Consider the following 23,142-nt stretch of genomic DNA (forward strand, 5'->3'; position numbering starts at 1 on the left):
AGTTACATTCAGATGTTCACCGTGGTCAGCCACTCCTATTGTAACTAAGACCCTGGAGATTGCAAACTGCAGCATACTTGTGGGCCATCAAATCAACTTTTATTAGTCATCGGGAGGAGTGGTCTTAAATAAGGTAGCTAAGTTTAAGGTACCCCACACATAGGGAACTTTCTTAGTGTTGTGTGACTCTCTTTGCTGAGGTAGACACCCGTGTATACAGATCAAAATCTATAGCCTGGCCTCTGTCAATGGCAATCAAGAGATGAATATGAATATTGCAGTCGCACATGCCCACATGCTGTGTCACTATAGAAGCATATATATATTATATGTATATGTAATATATATATAGTATATATATTGTAACTTCAGGTTTAAAAAAGTGAAATAAAAAGCTCTAGGTTAAGTCTTTCCTGTGGCGACATTAGCATCTCTCTCTTCCCTCTCAGTTTGCAGAAACCAAGGAAATGTCATATCATCTACTACAAACTCATATGGTAAATTAAGTGGTCTCCCTCAGCTGACTCTCTCTCGTGTGGGTGGAATTTCTTTGGACTTTGCATCATGAACGAGTGTCATTATTGTCTTTTGTGTTTTCTTTAAGTGGGCATATTAAATTTTAGTTTTAGGGGCCAGACTGACAGGTTTTTAATGCTGTAAATTACTTGTTTTTCTTTCTCAGAGAAAGAGAAACAATAGGAAATGGGTTCAACTAACTGTCAGAGGGACTCCAGGCAGATCTGGTGAAAACTGTCCTGGTATCCAAGACAGTTCAAACTACAGTGTGTCACTGTGGGATGTTTTGTGAAATGTTCTCTATAAGTCTGTGGAAACAATCTAGATCAATGGTTCTTAAGCACTAGGAAGGTGACCCCAACCACAAAATTATTATTATTTGGTCCTTTGTAACTGTAATTTGGCTACTGTTACGAGTGTAGGAGTCATGATGCGATATTTGTGTTTTCCCATGATCTTAGGTGATTCCTGTAAAAGGGTTGTTGACCCTCATAGGGATAGAGAGCCACAGGCTGAAAATTGATTATCTAGATTTGTACCTGTCTGGAATTCTGGCATGTGATAGATACTATTTAGCCCAGCACCACTGAGACGTCCCAGAAAATCAAGAAATATATGTCTATAGGCCCGGTCACACAGGAAGAGAGCAGTTCATAATGTTCCTCCACTGGAGGCACCGGTGACTCCTGGGAAGAGTGGGGGAGGAAGGCTCGTTGTGTAGGTCAATGGATGCACTGCCTGGTGGTTTGACATTCCCACAAAGCACTTAGCTTCTTTGGGGTCCAGCACACAAATGAAGAAAAATAGTGCATTTTCACGAATTATGAAAATCTGTGAGGTACATGATCAGAACCCACACAGGCTTGGACTAGTGTAAGACCTCATTCTCTTCCTTACCAGGATCTCCGTTGTGGGTTCTGGGGACCCAACTCAAGTCACCAGGCTTTCATGGCGAGCACTTTTACCCACTGAGCAATCCCACCTGCCCCTGATACACAGTTCCTTGAAAGCTCACACTTATGAAAGGTGCACCTCTAAGCTGTTAGGCCATAGTCAGATAGTCGGTTATTCTAAACTACAGGTCCTATTATAGGGGTGTAGTACAATTTCTCACCTTGAGGAAAACACAATTATGTCTGATTTTGCTTTACATTGTTCAGATTTAAAAAAAAATAGAAAATTCTGTCTGTCTCCCTTGGTAGGTTTCTCTCTGTCTCTCTGTCTCTCTGTCTCTCTCTCTGTGTCTCTCTCTCTGTCTCTGTCTCTCTCTGTCTCTCTCTCTCTGTCTCTCTCTCTGTCTCTCTCTCTGTCTCTCTGTCTCTGTCTCTCTCTGTCTCTCTCTGTCTCTGTCTCTGTCTCTCTCTCTCTCTCTCTCTCTCTCTCTCTCTCTCTCTCTCTCTCTCTCTCTCTCTCTCTCCTGCCTAAGCCCACCTTCTCCTCCTTCCTTATAATGATGAAATGCTGTTCGGAGTGTTCCACTCGTGTAAATCAGAAAAACAAAAGACAGAACCATACAACAAAAAAGATCGTGTAACTGTGTGGACGAACGGCTTTCAAAGAGCCCACGACATTTGTGTTTTGTTAAGAATATTTAATCCGATGAGCATCTCTTATGACTTTCCTCTGTAAGCGCTGACCAGACTGTATCTTTCCAGTCCTGAAATGTATGTCGCTGTCTGTTTCAGAGATGTGACACCGGCTTCTTTCGCACATCGTCAGGAGAATGTTCGCCCTGTGACTGTAACGGCAATTCCCACGAGTGTTTGGATGGCTCCGGATTCTGTCTGGTGAGTCAGCGACGTGCAGCTGCAAACGGTCTTTCCTAGTTTCCGTTTTTTTCTTATAAAACATATTGTGTCAACGCCTTCTGATTGAAAGGGGCCCCACGTGCTCCAGGGGGCGCTGTCTTCCCTCCCCTGGCTTCCTGCTGTAGATCAGTGGTGGTAACTTGAAGTTAACACACAGAGGAGGGTCCCACCCTCCAGATTCCTCTGTAACAGTACAGTGGGCCCTGTACTTAGCTTCATTTTACATAAACCACAGTAAAGCGGCCGCACCATCGCCTGTTGGAGCATGTAAGACAATCAGGTCTATGGGTCCAAATCAGTTTTAAAAGAGTTGTCTAAACCAGATAGCCAACGGAGACAAATGCTTTGTCCTTCTGCTGTTGAATTCTGCCGTCAAGCCTGAAAGAGATTTTTTCCATCCTTCATTAAAATGAATAACCCAGCAGACTGATACCGAGAGGGTCAGCGGAGGCTGCTCGTGTAAACGACCTTGCTGAATATGTCACATTTTCAAGAATGGATTGACAACTTAGTAGAACTTAGCATTGCAGTACTGACCAGAGTGGCTCCGGGAGAAGCCACGCCCACCAGAGTGGCTCCGGGAGAAGCCACGCCCACATCTAAAGTGCGTGCATTCTAATCTTGTCCCTCTTCGACAACTACAAAGCAGGAAAGTTCTGTGCTTCGGATTCCCATATGGAAAAAGAACCTTTCCCAGACTGCAAGAGTAGTTTCATCTACAGCACACTACCTACCTAAATACGCTCAAAATTACATAATTATCTCTACTGAACAGACAATTTTATAATAAGTGGCCTCCGCGGTATATAGAGTTGCAATTTGACTCACGTTTCGCATTAAGATGCAACTTAGAGACGGTTACTATGAACCTAGTGGCTGTCACTTTTCTAGAGACAAAGAATTAATTGGAGAGCCATTAAATTGCTATTTTGTATTTTGTATTTTTTTTTTCTTTTTTTTGGAGCTGGGGACCGAACCCAGGGCCTTGCGTTTGCTAGGCAAGCGCTCTACCGCTGAGCTAAATCCCCAACCCGTATTTTGTATTTTTTATTTTTTTAACGTGATATTTGTTTTACCCTCTCCCCCTGCCGTAGTCTTAAATAACCATTACATCCAGGATGTCCTGCACAGCCCCTGTAGGCATACGCAGCTGCCAAAATCTACCCCTTTTTTAATGCTCGCATCTCCGGTTTCCTGTTATTCTAATCCCAGTGATATTCGGGGGGGAAATCCCATGCATACGCTTGAACTAACAATGTACACTGCTGATGATGTGACCAATTAATACGGCTTTTCGTTACCTGCTTTATTAAACTAGAAGACAGAAGGGATCGCCAAGCCCACCAGCTGCCATTAGCCAACTGGCAAGATGAGATCAGAAAAAGTTAAAGGGGCAGAAAAGCTCACTCTGCCAGGGTCCACCAAGAGCGACGATAGAGCCAGCTGTGATGGTGTTGTCGGAACAGGAACTGTTGTTGGCTTTGATCTGGACATGAGCTCCTGGGAGGATTCAGCATCGCAGGCCCCCTCCTGACTCTGGTAGCGCAGGAGGCCATTCAGCACTCTTGTGCATCAACTGTCGATCTTCCTACAATTGCTTTGCTGTAAGATAGAAAATCCACGCAGAAAGAAATAGCTATTCCTCTCATATTGATGGTAGTCCCCCATTAATGCTCTATTCAGAGAGAAATATGGTTTTTCCTCTCATTTAAATAAACTATGCTTAGTGTGAAAATAATAAGCATTATAAATAAAACATATATATACATACATATGTGTTAAAAGTATTTATACATATATATATAAGTATATACACAAATATATACATATATGTATATATGTATATATGTTAAAAGTATTTTAAATTCAAGGGGGAAAGAATCATCTACAACCTATTCTCTAAGTTAACATATTTCTAGTCTTACAAATTTAATTTTTAAAGTGCCCAATTTATATTTAGTTAAATATAAACAAAAGATCATTAGCCAAAAAAAAAAAAAAAAAAGACACCCCCCCAGAAAAAGAATCACAGGGTATTGCCGAGGTTATTGGTGATTCTCCACAACCTAATGGGAAGGCCCTATTGATGAAGACACTGATAACTTACGACACTGAGTGTGGAGGAATCAAACTGGCACCCAACCAGAAGCTTCACGTCTACTCACTCGCTCTCCTGATGCTGGGAGGTAGTTTTCACCCTCTCAGAGGAGAAGAGAGATCATCAACATAACAACAGCTACAAAGCCCAGACCTCCAAGAGTAACTTGCCTACAAGATACACAATAGTACCATTGGCACCAATGTCATGGGAGTAACCAACCACACTATCTCATTGGCTTTAAGGCCCACTCCACGAGATGGAATTTATACCTAAAGGGGCCAAGAATCCAAGGCTACAAGTCATGGACCATAGGAAAATCTACCACTTTTATTTTGCTAAAGAACCACAGCAATAAAATCACTATGGATGGGCATAGCGCTATACACACGTTGTGATGGGTTTTGAGTCTATGGCAAATAAAAGAACTTGGTGTTTTGCAGACAGCCTTCAGTTTGGTTGCATGATAACCAAAGTTCGACACAAAGTCCAAAAGTCTCAAAGTCTAAGGAAGGCTAAGGATGAATATCTTGGTGTAGTTCCCTGCTGCCTTGTACCCATCAGGACAGAACGTACCAGGAATTGAATGCAGTACCAGAGTCTCTGTATGATGTCCATCCATCACTGCCTTACAACACTTGTTCCTTCTCTTGCGTTCCCACCTTAATGACAGCACCATTCTGCCAGAGGCCCCAGTGTCCTCTTCAACGTCCATTTCTTCCCCAACATGAATCTGACCCCAGATCCCAACCGCTCAACCTGTTAAGCAGCTGCCTCTCCTCCATGACTTGCTACTACCTCAGTTTACTACCACACCGCCCCTTCATGCCCGCTGCCTCAGCCTCCCAACCATACACTGTGTTCCCTCTGATCTGCCACCTGATGACAATGGAGCTGTCTTTCAAAAGCCCAAGTCAAAGAATCCCTCTTTGTAAGATGCTCCAAAGGTTCCTGCCTCCAGCCACGCTGAGCACACTTCTACCTACATCTCTGTGCTTTCAGATTGCCTCCTATGGGAGCCATCTTGAAGGACAGACAACTTCAAGACCCGATTCAGGTATCGACATCTCCACGAAGCCTTCCCTTCCTCAGTCGTATCCCTGAGCGCACAAGGCTGGTTTTTGTTTCTTTCATGAGTCTCTGAGTTCCTGAAATAAAAAACTGGGTCTTCCTCATCTTAATACCAGTTTCAGCTCCTTAGCTCTCATGAATCAGCGTAATCTGGGCCTCTCATCTGAATGAATGCATTCGATATTGAAACGATAAGATGATGTCTTCAATGCAAAAAAAACTTTTAATTTATTTTCTTTCTTTTTACTATTGGATATTTCCTTTATTTACATTTCAAATGTTATCCCCTTTCCCAGTTTGCCCTCGGGAAACCCCCCATTGCATTCCCCCAAACCCCCTGCTTCTATGAGGATGCTCCCCCATCCACCTACCCACTCCCTCACACCTCCCCTCCCTGGCATTCCCCTACACTGGGGCATCGAGCCTTCACGGCACCGAGGGCCTCTCCTCCCATTGATGCCCAACAAGGCCATCCTCTGCTACATATGCAGCTGGAGCCATGGGTGGCTCCATGTATACTCTTTGGTTGGTAGTTTAGTCCCTGGGAGCTCTGGGAGTGTCTGGCTGGTTGATATTGTTGTTCTTCATATGGGGTTGCAAACCCCTTCAGTCTTTTCTCTAACTCCTCTATTGGGGGCCTGTTCTCAATCCAATGGTTGGCTGCGAGCATCCTCCTCTATTTGTCAGGCTCTGGTAGAGCCTCTCAGGAGATGGCTATTCAGGCTCCTGTCAGCATGCACCTCTTGGCATCCCCACTAGTGATTGAGTGTGGTGACTATATGTAAGATGGGTCCCCTAGGCAGGGCAGTCTCTGCTCCAAACTTTGTCTCCATATTTCCTCCTGTGAGTATTTTGTTCTTCTTTCTAAGAAATACTGAAACATCCACACTTTTGTCTTTCTTCTTTTTGAGCTTCATGTGGTCTGTAAATTGTATCTTGGCTCTTTCGAGCTTTTGGACTAATAACCACTTATCAGTGAGTACATATCATGTGTGTTCTTTGTGATTGGGTTACCTCACTCAGGATATTTTCTAGTTCCATCAATTTGCCTAAAAATTTCATAAAGTTGTTTTTAATGTATAAATGTACCACATTTTTTGTATCCATTCCTTTGTTGAAGGACATCTGGATTTTTCCAGCTTCTTATAAATGAGGCTTCTTATAAATGAACATATATATATATATATGTTCATTCATACACACACACACACACACACACACACACACACACACACACACACACACACACACACACACATCTTTTGAGTGTATGCCCGGGAGAGGTATAGCTGGGTTCTCAGGTAGTACTATGTCCAATTTTCTGAGGAACCACCAGACTGATTCCCAGAGTGGTTTTACCAGTTTGCAATCCCACCAACAATGGAGGAGTGTTCCTCTTTCTCCACATCCTTGCCAGCATCTGCTGTCACCTGAGTTTTTGACCTTAGCTATTCTGACTGGTGTGAGGTGAAATCTCAGGGAGGTTTTGATTTGCATTTCCCTGATGACTAAGGGTGTTGAACATTTCTTTAGGTGCTTCTCGGCTATTCAATATTCCTCAGTTGAGAATTCTTTGTTCAGCTCTGTACCCCATTTCTAATAGGGCTATTTGATTCTCTGGAGTCTAACTTCTTGACTTCTTTGCATATATTGGATATTAGTCACCATGTGGTTGCTGGGAATTGAACTCAGGACCTCTGGAAGAGCAGTCAGTGCTTTTAACCCCTGAGCCATCTCTCCAGCCCCTTAACTTATTTTCTAATTTATGAGCTACCTATGTCTCTCCTTTTGTGCAATACAAGATAATTTGCCCTTTGCCAGAGACTCTGGCTCAGACCCAATTCAGAGTAACTAATTAGCACCTAATGTTCTCACAGACTCTTGTTTCTCTGACTGGAACCCAAGCCAGCAGCATTAGCAATCGCATAAGAGCCTGATTGATAAATGGTCTCTCAGGTTACAGCCCAGATGTCCTACATCAGGATCTAAACTTTCCTCGTTATATTCAGAGACACATGTGCACACTAAAATTTAAGGAGTGTTGACGGACATACCCCATTCTCAAACTTCATGATTTTCGTGAATGTCACGAACTCATTATACTCTTATTGATTAATGAGGATACCAACATTTCAGGTAGATATCTGGTTCTTAAACTATGGCTCTACACACACACACACACACACACACACACACACACACACACACACACACACACACCACGCCCAATAACAGTTTTTGCTGTAAGGTATTTTCCTGTTTGGCAAATGACAGAGCGTTGAAAATGAAGAAGCATTTCGCAATTTCAGAATTAAAGACTTCCAGAGCAAGAAGAATCCTGAAGGTCATCTGGTCTAAAGCTCCCTTGTACCGAGAAAGGAATAGAAAGCTGGGAGATCAAGGCACTGTTCCAAGTGAACGAGTTTGAAAACGAAGAGCTAATGTCCTTTCTCTCTGCCTCTGACACTATCTCTACCATCCCCCCAAACTGAGACCAAGGCCTTCTAGGGGAATTCATTACAAATTGTTTAAAAGAGGAAGGTGAGAAAGCCCATGTTTGCACTCTAATATTTTAGAGATGGAGAGAGATTGCATGCTGTGCCCTTAAACACTGACGGCCATGGCTACTACAAACAGAACCAGAACCTCAAAGGGGCATCTCAAGCCTCCGTCAAGTGACAAGAAGACAGGACTGAGAATTAGCTCATTTCTGTGCCTTAATAGTCACTTCAGTCACTAGAGATGGCCCATGGTCTTAGTGTGTTTTCTTCTACACAGACCTGTTTCATCCATGTAACGAGGACACATTTGCCTCTAATTTACAAGCATCGTACAAACGTCTTGTGGTTCAGATGCATGGTGGTTGAATACAACTCCAATGACTTTCCTAGGAAAGACGCTATTCCCAAGTTCAGGCTCATTTGTTTTTTGTTTTGTTTTTAATTGCTTTTACTTGCTCCAGATGCTGGTTCATCATTTCACGTTTTCTCTCTCCCCTCCATTAATTTTCTTTAATATTTTCTGAGAGGTGGCTGAGCACATGGTGCAGTTTTAAAGACTAACTCTTGGCCGTATGTTAAACTTTATTTTTAAGACTTCTCGTTGACCATACAGTCTAAGCCATATTCAAATTCCTTTTCTGCTGCATAATTTTATATTGGAGCCATACCTGACAGTAGGCCAAATACTTAAGAAGGAGCCAATCCGGGTAGCTTGTTACCCACATAGAATTCCTTCTGTCGAACCTCTGCATTGTACTGAAGACATACTTCACACAGGTTAATTAATTAATTAATTAATTAATTGTGATAGAGCCCTATTATCCAGTGTGTCAGAGAAGAGAGGCACGCCCGGGACAGATACCTTGATGTGGATAGTGGGATGAAGACAGGACCGTGAGGGGAGAGATAAAGAGAACTGTCTGGAGATTTCTGGAGCCTGCTGCCCATCTCCAATAAGAAACAGACAAGACAGAAAGGACTGCCTGGTTTATGCCATTCTTCCTGTTTGTTACCCTTATCAGAAATGGGAAATTATAAAAACCAACCTGCCTGCTACATCCTATCTGTCCTTAACCGAGATAGGAAACCATCAGCAGAAGGTCCGTTATCTTCCTTCTGATGCACGAGTGCCAGCACGGCCTGACATATTTGCTCTCCAGTGCCCATAAATCCTCATTGTTTCCACTGTTGTGGTTAAGCACTATGAGAATATTATTTGTTTTCATTTCATTTTCATTCCAAGTCAGGAAGCTTAAGCACCCGGAACACCTAGAGTGCGGTAGCTCTGGTTATCTTTCTGATGAGTCCCCTCTGCACACAGACTCCAAGTAGAGCCCCAGCTTTGCTGTGCACACACAGACCTGCAGAATACACGCCTCTACCTTCAACTTTAAGTAGCACTACCACGGGTCCTCAACTTTAAGTAGCACTACCACGGGTCCTTTATGTTGCCACATACCACGTATTCCGGCAGGCCGACGTCCCTTTGTTTGAAGTAAGCCAGTGTGCTCTCTGTGAACTGTCTTCATTCTTCTCAACTCTCTGGTCTTCTGGTCTTCTCTTCCACAGCATTGCCAGCGGAACACAACAGGGGAGCACTGTGAAAGGTGTCTGGATGGCTATATTGGAGACTCCATCAGAGGCGCACCCCGATTCTGCCAGCCGTGCCCCTGTCCCTTGCCTCACCTGGCCAAGTAAGTCCTAAAGGAAGACAGTCTCCCCAAATGACTACTCTCACCATTATTATTATATATATTTTTTTAGCTGTATGAATAGTTCTGGGGTTTGTCTGCAGGCAAAGCTGAATGCTTCAAATTGAGAAAAGTGTAAGAAAGTACGCTGGTCTACAAACACTTTGGGAGCCGAGCTTTAAGCACTTACCGGTACAACTGTTCCCAAAACATCAGTGTAGATCATGAAGCCAGTGACCTCACCTCAGTGTCCCGAGCAAAGCCAATCTCATCCTTTCCCAGCTTCCCCTCAACCTACACAGGCCACTGTGTAATACCAACAGGCGCACTGTGTTTTCCAAAGCATTCCCCCTCTGACTCTTCCGGAGTAGTTGTTTCCCTGCACGAAGCAATCTAATACGCTTTCCAACTAGAATTAGAACAGTGACGTACAAAAAAGGGATGCTGAGAACCAATCAGTGACTCCCGGCTGTGTTGCGACTACAGTGTGGAGCTACGGAGAATAATCATATATCCGTTGGGCATACATGAAAAGAATGCATTTCTAAGTACATAGTAAGGAAGAAGTCTAGTAAGGGAGAAGGGTGGCATGGAAGGGCTAAGAATATGGCATAGTAGTACAGCACTTGCCTAACACATACGAGCCTGTGGATTTCATCCACAGCACCGAAAAATAAAAGCCTAGAATTAAAATAGTATGGCAGGTTTGGTTTTCCAAATACTAGCCAGCTCTCCAATTCTCTATCACCAATGAGATGTCCTACAGTCAATTTGGTTCTGAATGAAAGTACCTAGAGGTAGCACAGTATGTGGGGTAAGGGATCAGTTCCATGAGACTGGCCCCATTACAGATGCTAGTGAAAAAAAATGAATCCCCAGGCTACTCACACTTCTGACCATTTGACTGCAAATTTGGGCTCCCTCAAGCACTCTTAAGTTTAATTATTTGCTACAGTTATTCACAAAACTCAAGGCAGCATTGTACTTAGGGCGATCAGGGTTTTTTATTTTTAATGATACAATTCAGGAAAAGCCAAATAAAGAAACCTATAAGGAAATATATGGAACTAAATAATGTGTAAAAGACATCTATAATGTAGAGGGGAAATATAGGGCAACAAGAGGAGGTTCAGAACCCCTCTTCTCAGCGTCTCCATACATGAAGAACCAGCTCCCACAAGCCTTCCTACTTCAGGCTTCACATCCAGGTCATTGATCATTGAGCCCAGAGTTGGAGGAGGAGGAGGGATATTGAAAGTTCTAGCCCTCTGTCCACATGGGTGTTCCCTCTAGAGTCCACTCTCATACGGACTCCATTAAAAGATCATTAAGTCCCCTCATTAGCATACTGAAGTATAGTGAACAGGCTTCTTATAAACCAAGGAATAAAAGTCTTTTCACTTGACAGCGTCAAGAGTTGTAGAAGCTCTTTGCTAAAAATGGGAGGTCAGAAATTAAATGTGTCTTAAATATGCCATAAGTTAATAGAATCACCAACCCACCTCATGTTTCTGTCTTGACCCGTAGGACCTGTGTGGTCTCAAACTAGTTACCTTGTCTCTGTGCACTGTTCTCTGTGAGAGTTAGGGTTTCTGTTAGACTAGCTTTAAATGTTGGTTCCATCCCTTGGTTTGTTTTTTTGTTTGTTTGTTTGTTTGTTTGTTTTTTGTTTTTTGTGTGGTTTTTTTGTTTTGTTTTGTTTTGTTTTGTTTTTTGCCTGCTTTGAACTCAGATTTTTCTTTAGTAAATAAATTAAAAAGGTGTGAGGACCCACAGTAGGGCTGTGAGACTGGGCGTGGTGTCATGTGTGGGCCATGTGGGCAGGTGTCTTGAACACAGGAGAAAGCTAAACATAGAACATAGTAACTCTTCTAATACTCTGTGCCAGACCTCGTTATTCTTATAGGCAATATTTACAATTGATAGTAGTTGCAGAAAGTAAATTAATGAATTACTTTAAGGAGTCCAAGTACTGGGCTGAGAAGACATCTCCATAGATAAAATACTTGTCATATACTAATGAGGACCGGGATTTGGATTCCCAGACCCAGTATAAATGAGGCTAGGCCGGTGTGGCAGCTTGTCCTCAGCCCCAGCATTCAGAAGATCACAGGAGCAATCTGGTTAGGTCGACTAACTGAATCATTGAGTTCCAGGCTCATTTATACTGGGTCTGGGAATCCAAATGCTGGTCCTCATAAATACATGAGAGAACCTGCCTCGGGACATAAGCTGGAGGGGATTCAAGAGCAATCACTGAGCACATTTCACATCAACTTCTCAGCTACACACACACACACACACACACACACACAGACACACACACAAGCAAACACACATGAACATGTATGCACACACCAAGAAGGGCCCAAAGATCTGCCCCCTACACACCCTGATAAGGTGGGAAAAGAAAAATGGCGACCAGATTCCCCCTGGTCTTGCGTAGTCACTTGAGGACTCAACTACGTTCAAATCTTACAGCATGCCTGCCAGTCAGCAAAGTCAGAACATCTACAGTTGTGTCTTTCAGAAACCATTAACTGCTTCAGACTTAGTGACCTGTCGCGTCCGACAGTATCATTAATGTGTATAAGATAAATGGTCCTGAGAGGGAGAAAAAGAGCACAAACATTAACGTTCTGTTATTTTCACTCAGGAATGCCCTGATTTATGAGCCTCATTGGGGTGTAGTCTTTAAAGGCTCATTAAAATTCTGTTCTCAAATACCGATCCTAACCGCCTCTGAGGAGACTTTTCCCACACTTAAGATTTACTGCACTTAAATATACTTACTTCTAAGTTCCTAATAACAAGCTTCGCTCATTCACCCATATGAAGAGGCCGTATACCACTATCTGCTCCGAAAAGGATGTAGATGCTCTGAGCTTAGACGATTTCTTTAGACAGTAACAGGAATTGGGAAAGCAATCTTAAACCTCTTCGTTGCATCGTCCTGCTTTTGTGCTTCTGCTCCAGTTACATGGCGGGTCTTCCTCATCGCGATTATCTGACATTAGTGTCTTAAGCTATCAAACCTTTAAAATATGGTTCCCTACAGACCGAGGACCTTGGTCTACCTGAAATCAGGCAAAATACCTCTTAGGCACTTACCGTGTGCCAATACGAGCCTGGTATTTCTTGCCAGTGGTGTATCTATCCAACAGCTGAAAGCCGTATTCCGCTAGGTCAAAAGTACAGCAGATTTTACATGCTTACAGCAAATGGTCCCTTCCCTTCTGAGACGGATTATCCGGTATTTTAGTTGAGCAAGAAGTACTGCTTCCGGCTGTTAGCCCCTTCTGATAAAAGCAGCAGAAATTGACAGCTGGGTAATGAGTCTCTAGCCCTCAGCTCAGAAGCGGTTTCCAAAAACATGGCGAGACCACACAACTAGGATCCGAAGCAGCAGCTGAAAGTCCTCAGGAATTCATTCCCAAGTTGGAAGCATGTTCACATGCACAAAAACTTACGATCTCCTCTGTGTTACAATAAAGTCTGCAGAAATTAAAGCAAACACAAAATTATGCTATCCGTGAGTAAGCAACCTTTTGTTGGGGCAGGAAGAGTGGGTTTGGGAGGCCTCTGAGATATTGACACATTCCTCTGCAGGAGCCATGGCTCCCTTGCGGAGGAAATCTGGCTTCACAGGGACAGGAAATGGTTAGTTTCTCATCGCAAGACTGACAAGATTTAGCTCTGTCCCCAAAAGGTCTAATTTGGGTCTTCTTTTAGTATTGATTTAGCTGATGAGCCATCGTAAGCATTAATCAGTTATATTACAAAAAGTCAAATGTCCCACTGTCATTTTCAGTTTTTAAAAACTATCCATACTGCTATTTTCTATTACCTGTAACTCTAGCTCTAAGAGACAGACAACCTCTCCAGGCCTCCCCGGGTATCCTCAAGCAGGCTCACAGGCAGAGAGAGAGAGAGGGAGGGAGAGGGAGAGGGGAGGGGGAGGGAAAGGGGGGGGGAAGGGGAGGAGGGAGAGGGGAGGGGGGGAAGGGAAGGGAAGGGGAGGGGGAGGGGAGAGGGAGGGGGGGGGAGGGGAGAGGGAGGGGGAGGGGAGAGGGAGGGAGAGAACTAAAGGAAAAGTACATGTTATTTTTAAGCAAGGAGGTAATGCTTGAGACATGTAAGCAAACATTTTTTTTTAATGTCTATTCCTCCTTAAACCTTCGGGTTTTCCCAGAGCAAATCCACCTTCCCACTTGCAGAGGGCACCACAGAGGTCAGAGTGGTCTGAAGGAGGCATCAGGTTTTCATCTTCACATCCAACAATAGGGATTTCCTTATTCTAAAGCACAAGCAGTCAGTGCTAGTACAAACACAACTGAGCATCCGTGGCTGGTACCACCCTGCCTCAGAGGCTGCACCATGGAAATCGGTCAACGGCCCTGACGTGGTTCCCAAGGCCATGTGCATAGAGTCTGCTTGTTTATTCTAGGACTGACCCCCTATCCTCCATGTCTACAGGCAGCTATGCTAATCACCGCACTTAAGGAAAATGAGGTTTGCTTGAAACTGTAGGACGTCAAATAAACGCAAAGGACTCCAGACACCCGAGGCAGACGTCTCCTCTTTGTGCTGTAGGCTGGCTGGAGGGAACTCCTTCAAAGAAAGATGCACGAATACTTGTTCTTTTTCTGGATGCAATGGGCAAGACTTCTTTAGGTCAGCCGAGGAAGAAGCTCAGAGAGAATAAAGTGCAGGATGCCAAGGGAACGCAGTATCATTGCAATGTTTTTCTTTTTTACCGGACTGCTGAGAAAATAAATCGTGAGTGTTCCTTCGAATGAGGAGCCTACACAGTTTTCATCCCGATTTTAAAGACCCACCTTTGAACAAAGCAGACAAATGCATTTGCTTTTCCTCAACCGTCATTAGGGTAAAATTGCTGACACGTGCAGGAACCTGAGGGCCTGCAGAGGTCACACTCTGCTCGAACAGTACAGAAGTCAAACCAGATGCAAAAGTCACACACTGAAGTCACACCCACCTCTCACGGGACGTGTGTCTCACTGTGAAATTTCCCATCCTTGAAACAGTATCCATCCATCCCTTCTGTCCCAATAAGTTAGGATAGCTATTTATTTTGCTGGACCGATATGTTTTTATTACTTTTCTGTTTTATAGCTTGATTATCTTTTTTTTTTTTTACTAACTTAAGAAAAAAGAAGAAAGAGTAGGCGGGAGAAAGGAGAAGAGGAATTTGAGAGGAGATTGGTGACATATAGATATAAGTAGTTATAGATACAGATATTTTTATTATGGATTCTATTTCTTTCTTGAGGACTTGTTTTTGGCTCTTTGATCTACTTTGACCCCTTGACCCTTAGTCCTAAGACTTAAAGTACACAGAGAAAAAGGTTAAGGCTCCGTGGATATCATGTAGGGCTGGCTCCTGATCTTTAAAAGCAGAGGCTGAGTGTAGAAAAGCTAGGCGGAGACTTCTAACGTTACACAGAAAGTGGTGGAAATCTGAGAGAATTCTATACAAATCTAAAGTTATCAGTACATTTTCTATTTCCATTTTTTGAGCATATATTTTAAATCTGCATTTGAAAGGAAAATATTTTATACATATTTGAATATATATTTATATATTTGCATATGTGTGTTTGCATATATATTGTATATTTGAATATTTCTATATGTGAATTGAAGTTATATGTTTGAATATGTATTGTATATTTGAATATTTATATATTTGAGCTTAAGTTATTATATATTTGAATATATTTGAATACTTATATATTTGAACGGAAGTTATATATTTGAGCATATATATATATATATGTGTGTATATATATATGTATATAAAATCTACTATGCTAGAAATTCCCACAGCTTCAAGCAAAACTAATAAACCACCTCTATATAGAGATACATAATGGTAGCCTGGGAGAGAGCCCCACGTGGAGTAGGGCTTTCAGCCTGAGCTTGCTGGTCCAGTCTCCCCTGAAAGGTAAGAATTTAATCATACCCCACTCACTGGGAAACAGGCAGGGAGAAGTGACCTAATCCAAGGTTCAGCCAGCCCCCTTCTCCAGCATCACAGATCAGTGACGATGAAACGCCTTCTAACGTGTCACGATTCTAGCTTTGCAGAATCCTGCTTCAGGAAAAACGGAGCTGTTCGGTGTATGTGTAAAGAAAACTATGCTGGGCCTAACTGTGAAAGGTAAATAGAAAAATCTTTATTTTTTTTTTCCTGTAGGAAGCTTTCTGTGTGTGTGTGTGTGTGTGTGTGTGTGTGTGTGTGTGTGTGTGTGAGCTGTGTGTGTGTGTGTGTGTGTGTGTGTGTGTGTGTGTGTGTGTGTGTGTGTGTGGCTCTGCCGTGTTTCTCTTTAAAAGGTTTGGAAGTTGGAGTTGATGCACAACTTGGGGTGTCCTCAAACCTTGTGTCCAGTACAGCTACGATAGAGGTCCAGACCAGGGTCAGATCTCAGGATGAATTGACAGGGTCAGAAGGAAGTGAATATGGGTGTGCTGGGAAGAGTCTCTGGTCACAGTCTCTGCTCTCTCCAACACTACAAACCAGTGCTATAATTAATGTCTCTCTGATAAAGAGTAAAACTTTCAGAATAAGTAGAAAGTGGTTCCTCTCTCTCTCTCTCTCTCTCTCTCTCTCTCTCTCTCTCTCTCTCTCTCTCTCTCTCTCGTCCTCTATTGCTCATAGATTGAGAAATGGACAAAGAACTAACTGGTTATTTAACCCACTCGTTAATCTTCCTCTTATAAAATAAAACCCGCAAGCTCACGTGTTCTGAATCCCTGTTGGGCGCTTGTACAAAATATCCTTTTTAGTGTCTCTGTGGTTTGAAGAAAGACCTCAGGAGCTAAGCATGGGAGACTTCCCCCCCCCCCCCGAATGCTTTCCTAGCGAGATATTTGCCGTCCATCCCATCTGTCAGTTGCTCACAGTTCTCTAAGATGAAACGTCTTTAACTAAAAGAATCTCACAGAGAAGTCTTCATAGCAGAGACACCGTGAACACTGGCCTCATGATGTTGTAATTCCATAAAGACAGGAAGGGAAGGAACAGGATTACAAGTCAAACATTCAGTCTAGCAGCCTATCCACAGGCTTCTCGTCTCGTGGACAGCATATGCAGGCCAGCTCCTCGGTGGGGTTCACAAACCCAGCCTGTGCCTTCAGAAGTAAATCCTTAATTACAAGCTGTCTTCCGAGAAATGGCCTTGCATCTCTCAGAGTGTAGTTCCGAAATTCAAAAGCAGCCACAGCTTGTGGTAAAGGAAAAAGATCTCTATGTTGCTACGCTAACTTTTTTTTTTTAAGATTTATTTATTTATTTTATACATGTGAGTACGCTATAGCTGTCTTCAGATACACCAGAAGAGGGCATCAGATCTTATTACAGATGGTTGTGAGCCACCATGTGGCTGCTGGGATTTGAACTCAGGACCTCTGGAAGAGCAGTCAGTGCTCTTAACTGCTGAGCCATCTCTCCAGCCCCCTGGATTTATTATATATGAGTACACTGTAGCTGTCTTCAGACACACCAGAAGAGGGCATCAGATCTTATTACAGATGGTTGTGAGCCACCATGTGGTTGCTGGGATTTGAACTCAGGACCTCTGGAAGAGCAGTCAGTGCTCTTAACTGCTGAGCCATCTCTCCAGCCCTGTGCCAACTTCTAAAAGTACAGGATGTAGGTAATTCTTGTATCTGGTGAGCAGACATTTCCTTCTCATTAATGATACAGGAGGGAAACTGAGAGCTGAGGACCCACCCACATGACTTTCATTCTATAGGAGGATTGGATTGGCAAAAGAGATCCCGTGGGGCGATTAATTAATATTGGTGACACAGTCATTGCATACCTCCTTATTTGGAGATAGAAACCCGAGGCACACGATTTACTCATCCTCTGGCTCCGTAAATCTGAGATGATTGCATAACAGGCAAGGGTGGGTGGGGCTTTGTCTCCAACATCTGAAGTTAAATTCCGTATAGTTTGATTAGGACAAAGCGTATGGCTAATGGACCTTTCCAGTGTTTGCCAGGAGGAGTTAACGGCCCTGCTGATCAAGTGTCTGGTACACACGAGACTTCGATGGGGGAAACAGGGGTTCCCACCCTGACGCAGGGCAGCATGCCCACGACAGACATGTGATTGCAGATAAATAATTACCCTGCACGCATCAGAAGCTCGTGGGATCTGCCATTACCCAGTAAGCCAGGGGCTGATATGATGTTTATCCTGCCCTTGGAAATTTATGTTGTAGAAAGAACTCCAGTTGAGCAGTACACAGTAAAGGGATTCTGAGTCCAGTCCACCACAGAGACTCTTACATGGCTACGTTTATCGCCGCTCTGTTCACAGTTAGCAAGAGACAGAGCAAGCTGAGAGCTGTCGGTGGATACGTAAATAAGAAAACACGCATACGTGCCACAGGATTTTATTCAGGTCTTAAGCAGAGCTCAATTATGACATTTGCAGGGCAGAATAGATGAAACTGCAGAGAGGCACGTATGTTTAGCAAACCGAGCCAGATTCTAGAAGATCGGCTTTTGTGTGGTTTTCCTCAGAACATAGGCTTAAACAGACAAGTGTGTGTGCGTGACATGAAAATAGCAAGGGAATTAAGAAGCAAGAAAGAAAAAGTATAAGGCAGGTGTATTAGAAAAAGTAGTGAGATATATATATAATGAAAACAGAAGGCAGGGCTGTTTGGGGAAGGAAGGAGACCAAGAGGATGAGAAGAAGACAGATGGGGGACAAATTTTTTTAAAGTATAATTGTGTGTGTGTGTGTGTGTGTGTGTGTGTGTGTGTGTGTGTGTGTGTGTGTGTGTAAGAGAGAGAGAGAGAGAGAGAGAGAATGCCATCACAAACCCATTAATTGCATGCTAAAAATTAATTAAAAATAAAATACATAAAAATTTAAAATTTATTTTTTTTTTAGTTTTAAATTAGTACCTTTATTTTTTTTTTATTAACTTGAGTATTTCTTATTTACATTTCAAGTGTTATTCCCTTTCCCGGTTTACGGGCCAACATCCCCCTAACCCCTCCCCCTCCCCTTCTTTATGGGTGTTCCCCCCCCTATCCTCCCCCCATTGCCGCCCTCCCCCCAACAAATCCTTGTCAAGGGGAGTGCTAACCTTCTCTCCTTTCATTCAACACTAAAATTTATTTTAAGACTAGAAAGAGCACTAGTTTCGAAAGCAGAAGGTGGGTGTTGAAGAGATTGATCATTGTGCTGTGTCCCAACCACTCTGTGATGCTCTGGGGAAGTTATTTGACTTCTCTCGGTGTTGATGGCCACTCCCACACAATGGGGGATGGAAGGACCAACCTCACCACGGGCTATGAGCTAATACTGCCAGGGCTGAAGAACAGCCCCCTGGAGCCTCACCAATGCTCAGGGGCGGTAGCTGGTGGCAAGAGTCATTGTAGCCATTGTCTCACGTCCACCCCTGGCATCGTGTGTACCTGCGATGAGTTGATTCATCCTCCTGAGTCCCTTACCTTACACACTGTGAGGGCGTTAGTGTCACCCACAACTCATCTCTTACATCCTCGAGGTCATGTTTTGTCATTGTGCTGATGGGGAAACTGTGCCAAGGGACTGGTCTGAAGCCATGTTACTACTGGGGGCAGGGGATAGGGAGTCAGGATTTGAACACTTGGGGTAAACACATTAAAGTTATTGTTGTGTCTTTGCACTGGTTTTCCTGAATGCCCTCCTGTTTAAGACAATTATCTTAGTCAGAGTTCCTATTCCTGCACAAACATCAGGACCAAGAAGCAAGTTGGGGAGGAAAGGGTTTATTCAGCTTACACTTCCACATTGCTGTTCATCACCAAAGGAAGTCAGGACTGGAACTCAAGCAGGTCAGGAAGCAGGAGCTGATGCAGAGGCCATGGAGGGATGTTACTTACTGGCTCGCTCCCCCTGGCTTGCTCAGCTTGCTTTCTTGTAGAATCCAAGACCACCAGCCCAGGGACGGCACCACCCACAATGGGCTGGGCCCTCCCACCTTGATCACTAATTGAGAAAATGCCTTACAGCTGGGTCTCATGGAGGCATTTCCTCAGCTGAGGCTCCTTTCTCTGTGACAACTCCAGCTTGTGTCAAGTTGACACACAAAACCAGCCAGTACAACAATCATTTAAACAAACCTCTGAGGTGCAGTGGAGACACGCTAACCTCTTAGATCCTTCTGAAAGGCTCTGCATCCACCATCCACTTAGGGACTAGAAGAAAGCTTTCCTTCCAGAGTCTACCACCTGCACGGAAAGGGTCAGCCTAAGAAACTCTCTGAGCTCCATCTGCTCTTTCCTGCCCTCCCCAACTCTCCACTTCGCACTCTCTCCACCTATGGAGAATGTGCAGAGGTCCTTTCCATCAAAACGTGGTCTCACAGTACAGGGTGGAACGGTTCTGGAGGAAGTCTCTTGTTAATAAGGAGCATCAAGGCTAGGGGAGGAGACACCAGAAAAACCACTCACAGAAAACAATAAACAGTCAGGGCTAATGCCAGGTGCAGATGCACACAAACACTTGCAGTCCCATGTACCTGAGACAGTAGGATTGAGCCCAGACAGTAGGATTGAGGGCCAGCCAGGGCAACAAAGTGAGACACTTTGTAAGCCCTACGCTGCATTGAGACATCATCCGTCACCTTGAATTACTATTCATTTGAATCTGATTGGTTGTTGCTTTGATTGTTATTTTGTCTGTGTGAAAGCTTGCCTGTACATATGTATATACCTGAGGAGACCAGACGTGCATATCAGATCCCTTGGAAGTAGAGTTGATGGTTGTGAGCTAAGACAATGTGGGTGCTAAAATCAAAACCCCAATCCTCTGCAAGAACAATGAGAACTCTAAACCTCGGAGTCCTCTCTCTGGCCCTCTGATTTCCCTTAGCTTTGTTCATACTCTATTTGAAATTCCATTCTGGTTTCTTTTCAGACCTATGAAAGCCACAGGCATAAGGACTTTCCACCTGGTTTTTTAATTGGAAATATGCTAAGATCATTTCAACGAATACTGGGAGGGTTTTAGCCTATGGAAATATTCTTCCAAGTGAAGTCACCCTGTGTGTAAGTCGAAAGGTCTAAAACATAAGACACAGTTTGCTAAGTCTGTCTCTTGTCCTGCGAAGGGACGTACATCAAATGCAGCCACCCACCTTGTCAACACCGTGTGTCCATGACTCCTCTCCCTCTCTCTCCTGGTCTCCTCCTACATGTTGCGCATCTGCTCCTCTCATCTACCAGATGAAAGCTTGAGATACGTCTCTTCTAAGACTACAACAGTGATGCTAACAGTAACAATTAACCCTTAGTGAATGCTCTCTGTATATGTTCACCGGATGAATAGTTTTTGCCTAAATAGCTTTAAACGGAAGTTGGTCGCTGCTGTATATAATTAGAAAATCCACAAGTCTTCTTGTGTGACCTTCAGTCCACAAGACATATACTTGAAAAATGGAGAAGCTGACAGAGCCATGAGGAGACAATCTAAGAACATAATGATAAACCCAATGTCAGAATCCAGAGCCCTTACACTCAGTGCAGTTTTTCAGATCTCAAACTTGGTTGGTCTCAGTGCTTCTGCCTCAGTGGCCTAAGTTGCCTTTAATCACATGCTTTTATTGTATATTTCTGTCCTTTCAATATTGTGGCAGAATAAGGAGCATACTAAGACCCTGTGAAGATTTACTGTGTAGGCCCTGTTGCTAGAGGACTAAAGGAGAATGGGGGAAGCCAAAACAAATCTGAAGTGAACTTAGTACTCTAAGTGTGACACAGAGAAATGACGCCATCAAAGAGACCCAAGCAGAGTGTACGGTGTCATCAGAGATGGCGATGGTGGGATGACTTTGTTTATGATGGTCTTGGAGATAGAAAAGAACAGTAAAGAAGACTCAGGAATTTGGCCCGGTTCACTCTAAAAGGCACCAAGTATTTTGAACAAGCTCTTGTTTTCATAGAGTTCTGGGTGCTAGTTCTGCCTTGCCTCCAACCTTTTGACTTCTAATCTTAAACAGACTTACATTTTGTTAGCCTTATTTCTCAGCCTTTGATAAACGAATGAAGCACATCTAGATGATGCCTATTTGCTCTCTCTTTTTTTTTTATAATAGTCTGTTTTAATATTAACAAGTGTGGTAATCAATCAATGTCCATCTCAGGAAGTTTCTCATCGCCATCGGAAGGCATAGCTGTGCTCAGCAGCTTGGGAGCCCAGGTTGTCTCCTTGGCCATTCACTGGTCTATTCTGCTTCTAACGTGAAGAAGAAGTCCCTTCTTACTGACCCTCAACGAGAACTAGAGTGTGACCCTCCCAGAAAAATTTCTGTGCTAGCCAAGCAAGGAGTTTTTGTTTCCTCAAAAATTACTTTCAGTGACAGCTGTGTGCACCTTGGGGACAAAGCGGAGGAGGAAGGAGGCAGAACAATAGCTATAGATCAAAATCGCCCCCCTCCTTTTTCTTAAGACTGGGCACAGTGATACAGGCTGTAATCCTAGTGTCTAGGAGGTGAAAGGAGAACCAGGAACTCAAGGGTCAAGTTCATTCTTTGCTACACAGCAAGTTCAAGGTCAACCTAAGCTACATAGGACCCTGTCTCAAAAAGCAAAACAAACAAACAAACAAAAACAAAAACAAAAAAAGAAGAAGAAAAAAGAAAAAATGTTTTTTAATGTGAGATGGTTAAACATGCATTGAATGGACCAGATAGATAGATAGATAGATAGATAGATAGATAATAGATAGATAGATAGATAGATAGATAGATGATAGATAGATAGATAGATAGATAGATAGATAGATAGATAGATAGATGATGGATAGATAGATGATAGATAGATAGATAGATAGATAGATAGATAGATAGATAGATAGATAATGGATGGATAGATAGATAGATGATGGATGGATGGATAGATAGATAGATAGATAGATAGATAGATAGATAGATACCATATATCCCCATATAAATATGGAGTTTTGAAGAGGACAATAAATAAGGAAGCATATGTACACTAGTTCTGTAGAGTCCATAGGACCCAAAGTTTATCTTGTAATTTGAGAATTGACTCTACCTACCACCAACAGATGGTCTTGAAACTCAGAGAAGGTTTCCATTGTGATTGAGGCTACAATTTACAGGATACAAAACTTTGTTCTCCTTCATGAAGAGTGTGTGTGTGTGTGTGTGTGTGTGTGTGTGTGTGTGTGTGTGTGTGTACACCATGCATCTGTACGTACATTCAGAAGCCAGAGGTCACTGAAGTTGGATTTTGTTAATTCAGCCAATGAGTTCCAAGAATCTACTCATCTCCATCTGCCTCATCCTGGGGTCACATGCATGTGCCACCCTGTAGGCTTTAACCTGTGTGCACACTGAATGAAAATTAAACCTAGGCCTCCTGTTTGCACAGCGAGCACATTACCAATTGAACCATCTCCAGGT

The 23,142-nt window shown here is 43.2% G+C and overlaps 1 protein-coding gene and 1 pseudogene across 1 annotated transcript in view; one reads left to right on the plus strand and one right to left on the minus strand.

The window, feature by feature from the left end:
- Positions 1-23,142, plus strand: part of Lama4 (laminin subunit alpha 4) — a 142,214-nt gene that overhangs the window by 36,776 nt on the left and 82,296 nt on the right. Inside the window, exons 2-4 of the mRNA XM_032888727.1 lie at positions 2,202-2,303; positions 9,564-9,688; positions 15,789-15,869. Coding sequence (XP_032744618.1) covers positions 2,202-2,303; positions 9,564-9,688; positions 15,789-15,869 — 308 coding nt within the window. The remainder of the gene's footprint in view (positions 1-2,201; positions 2,304-9,563; positions 9,689-15,788; positions 15,870-23,142) is intronic.
- Positions 18,792-18,838, minus strand: LOC116887746 (annotated as a pseudogene).

The sequence above is a fragment of the Rattus rattus genome, chromosome 18 (assembly GCF_011064425.1).
Source record: "Rattus rattus isolate New Zealand chromosome 18, Rrattus_CSIRO_v1, whole genome shotgun sequence".
NCBI lineage: Eukaryota > Metazoa > Chordata > Mammalia > Rodentia > Muridae > Rattus > Rattus rattus.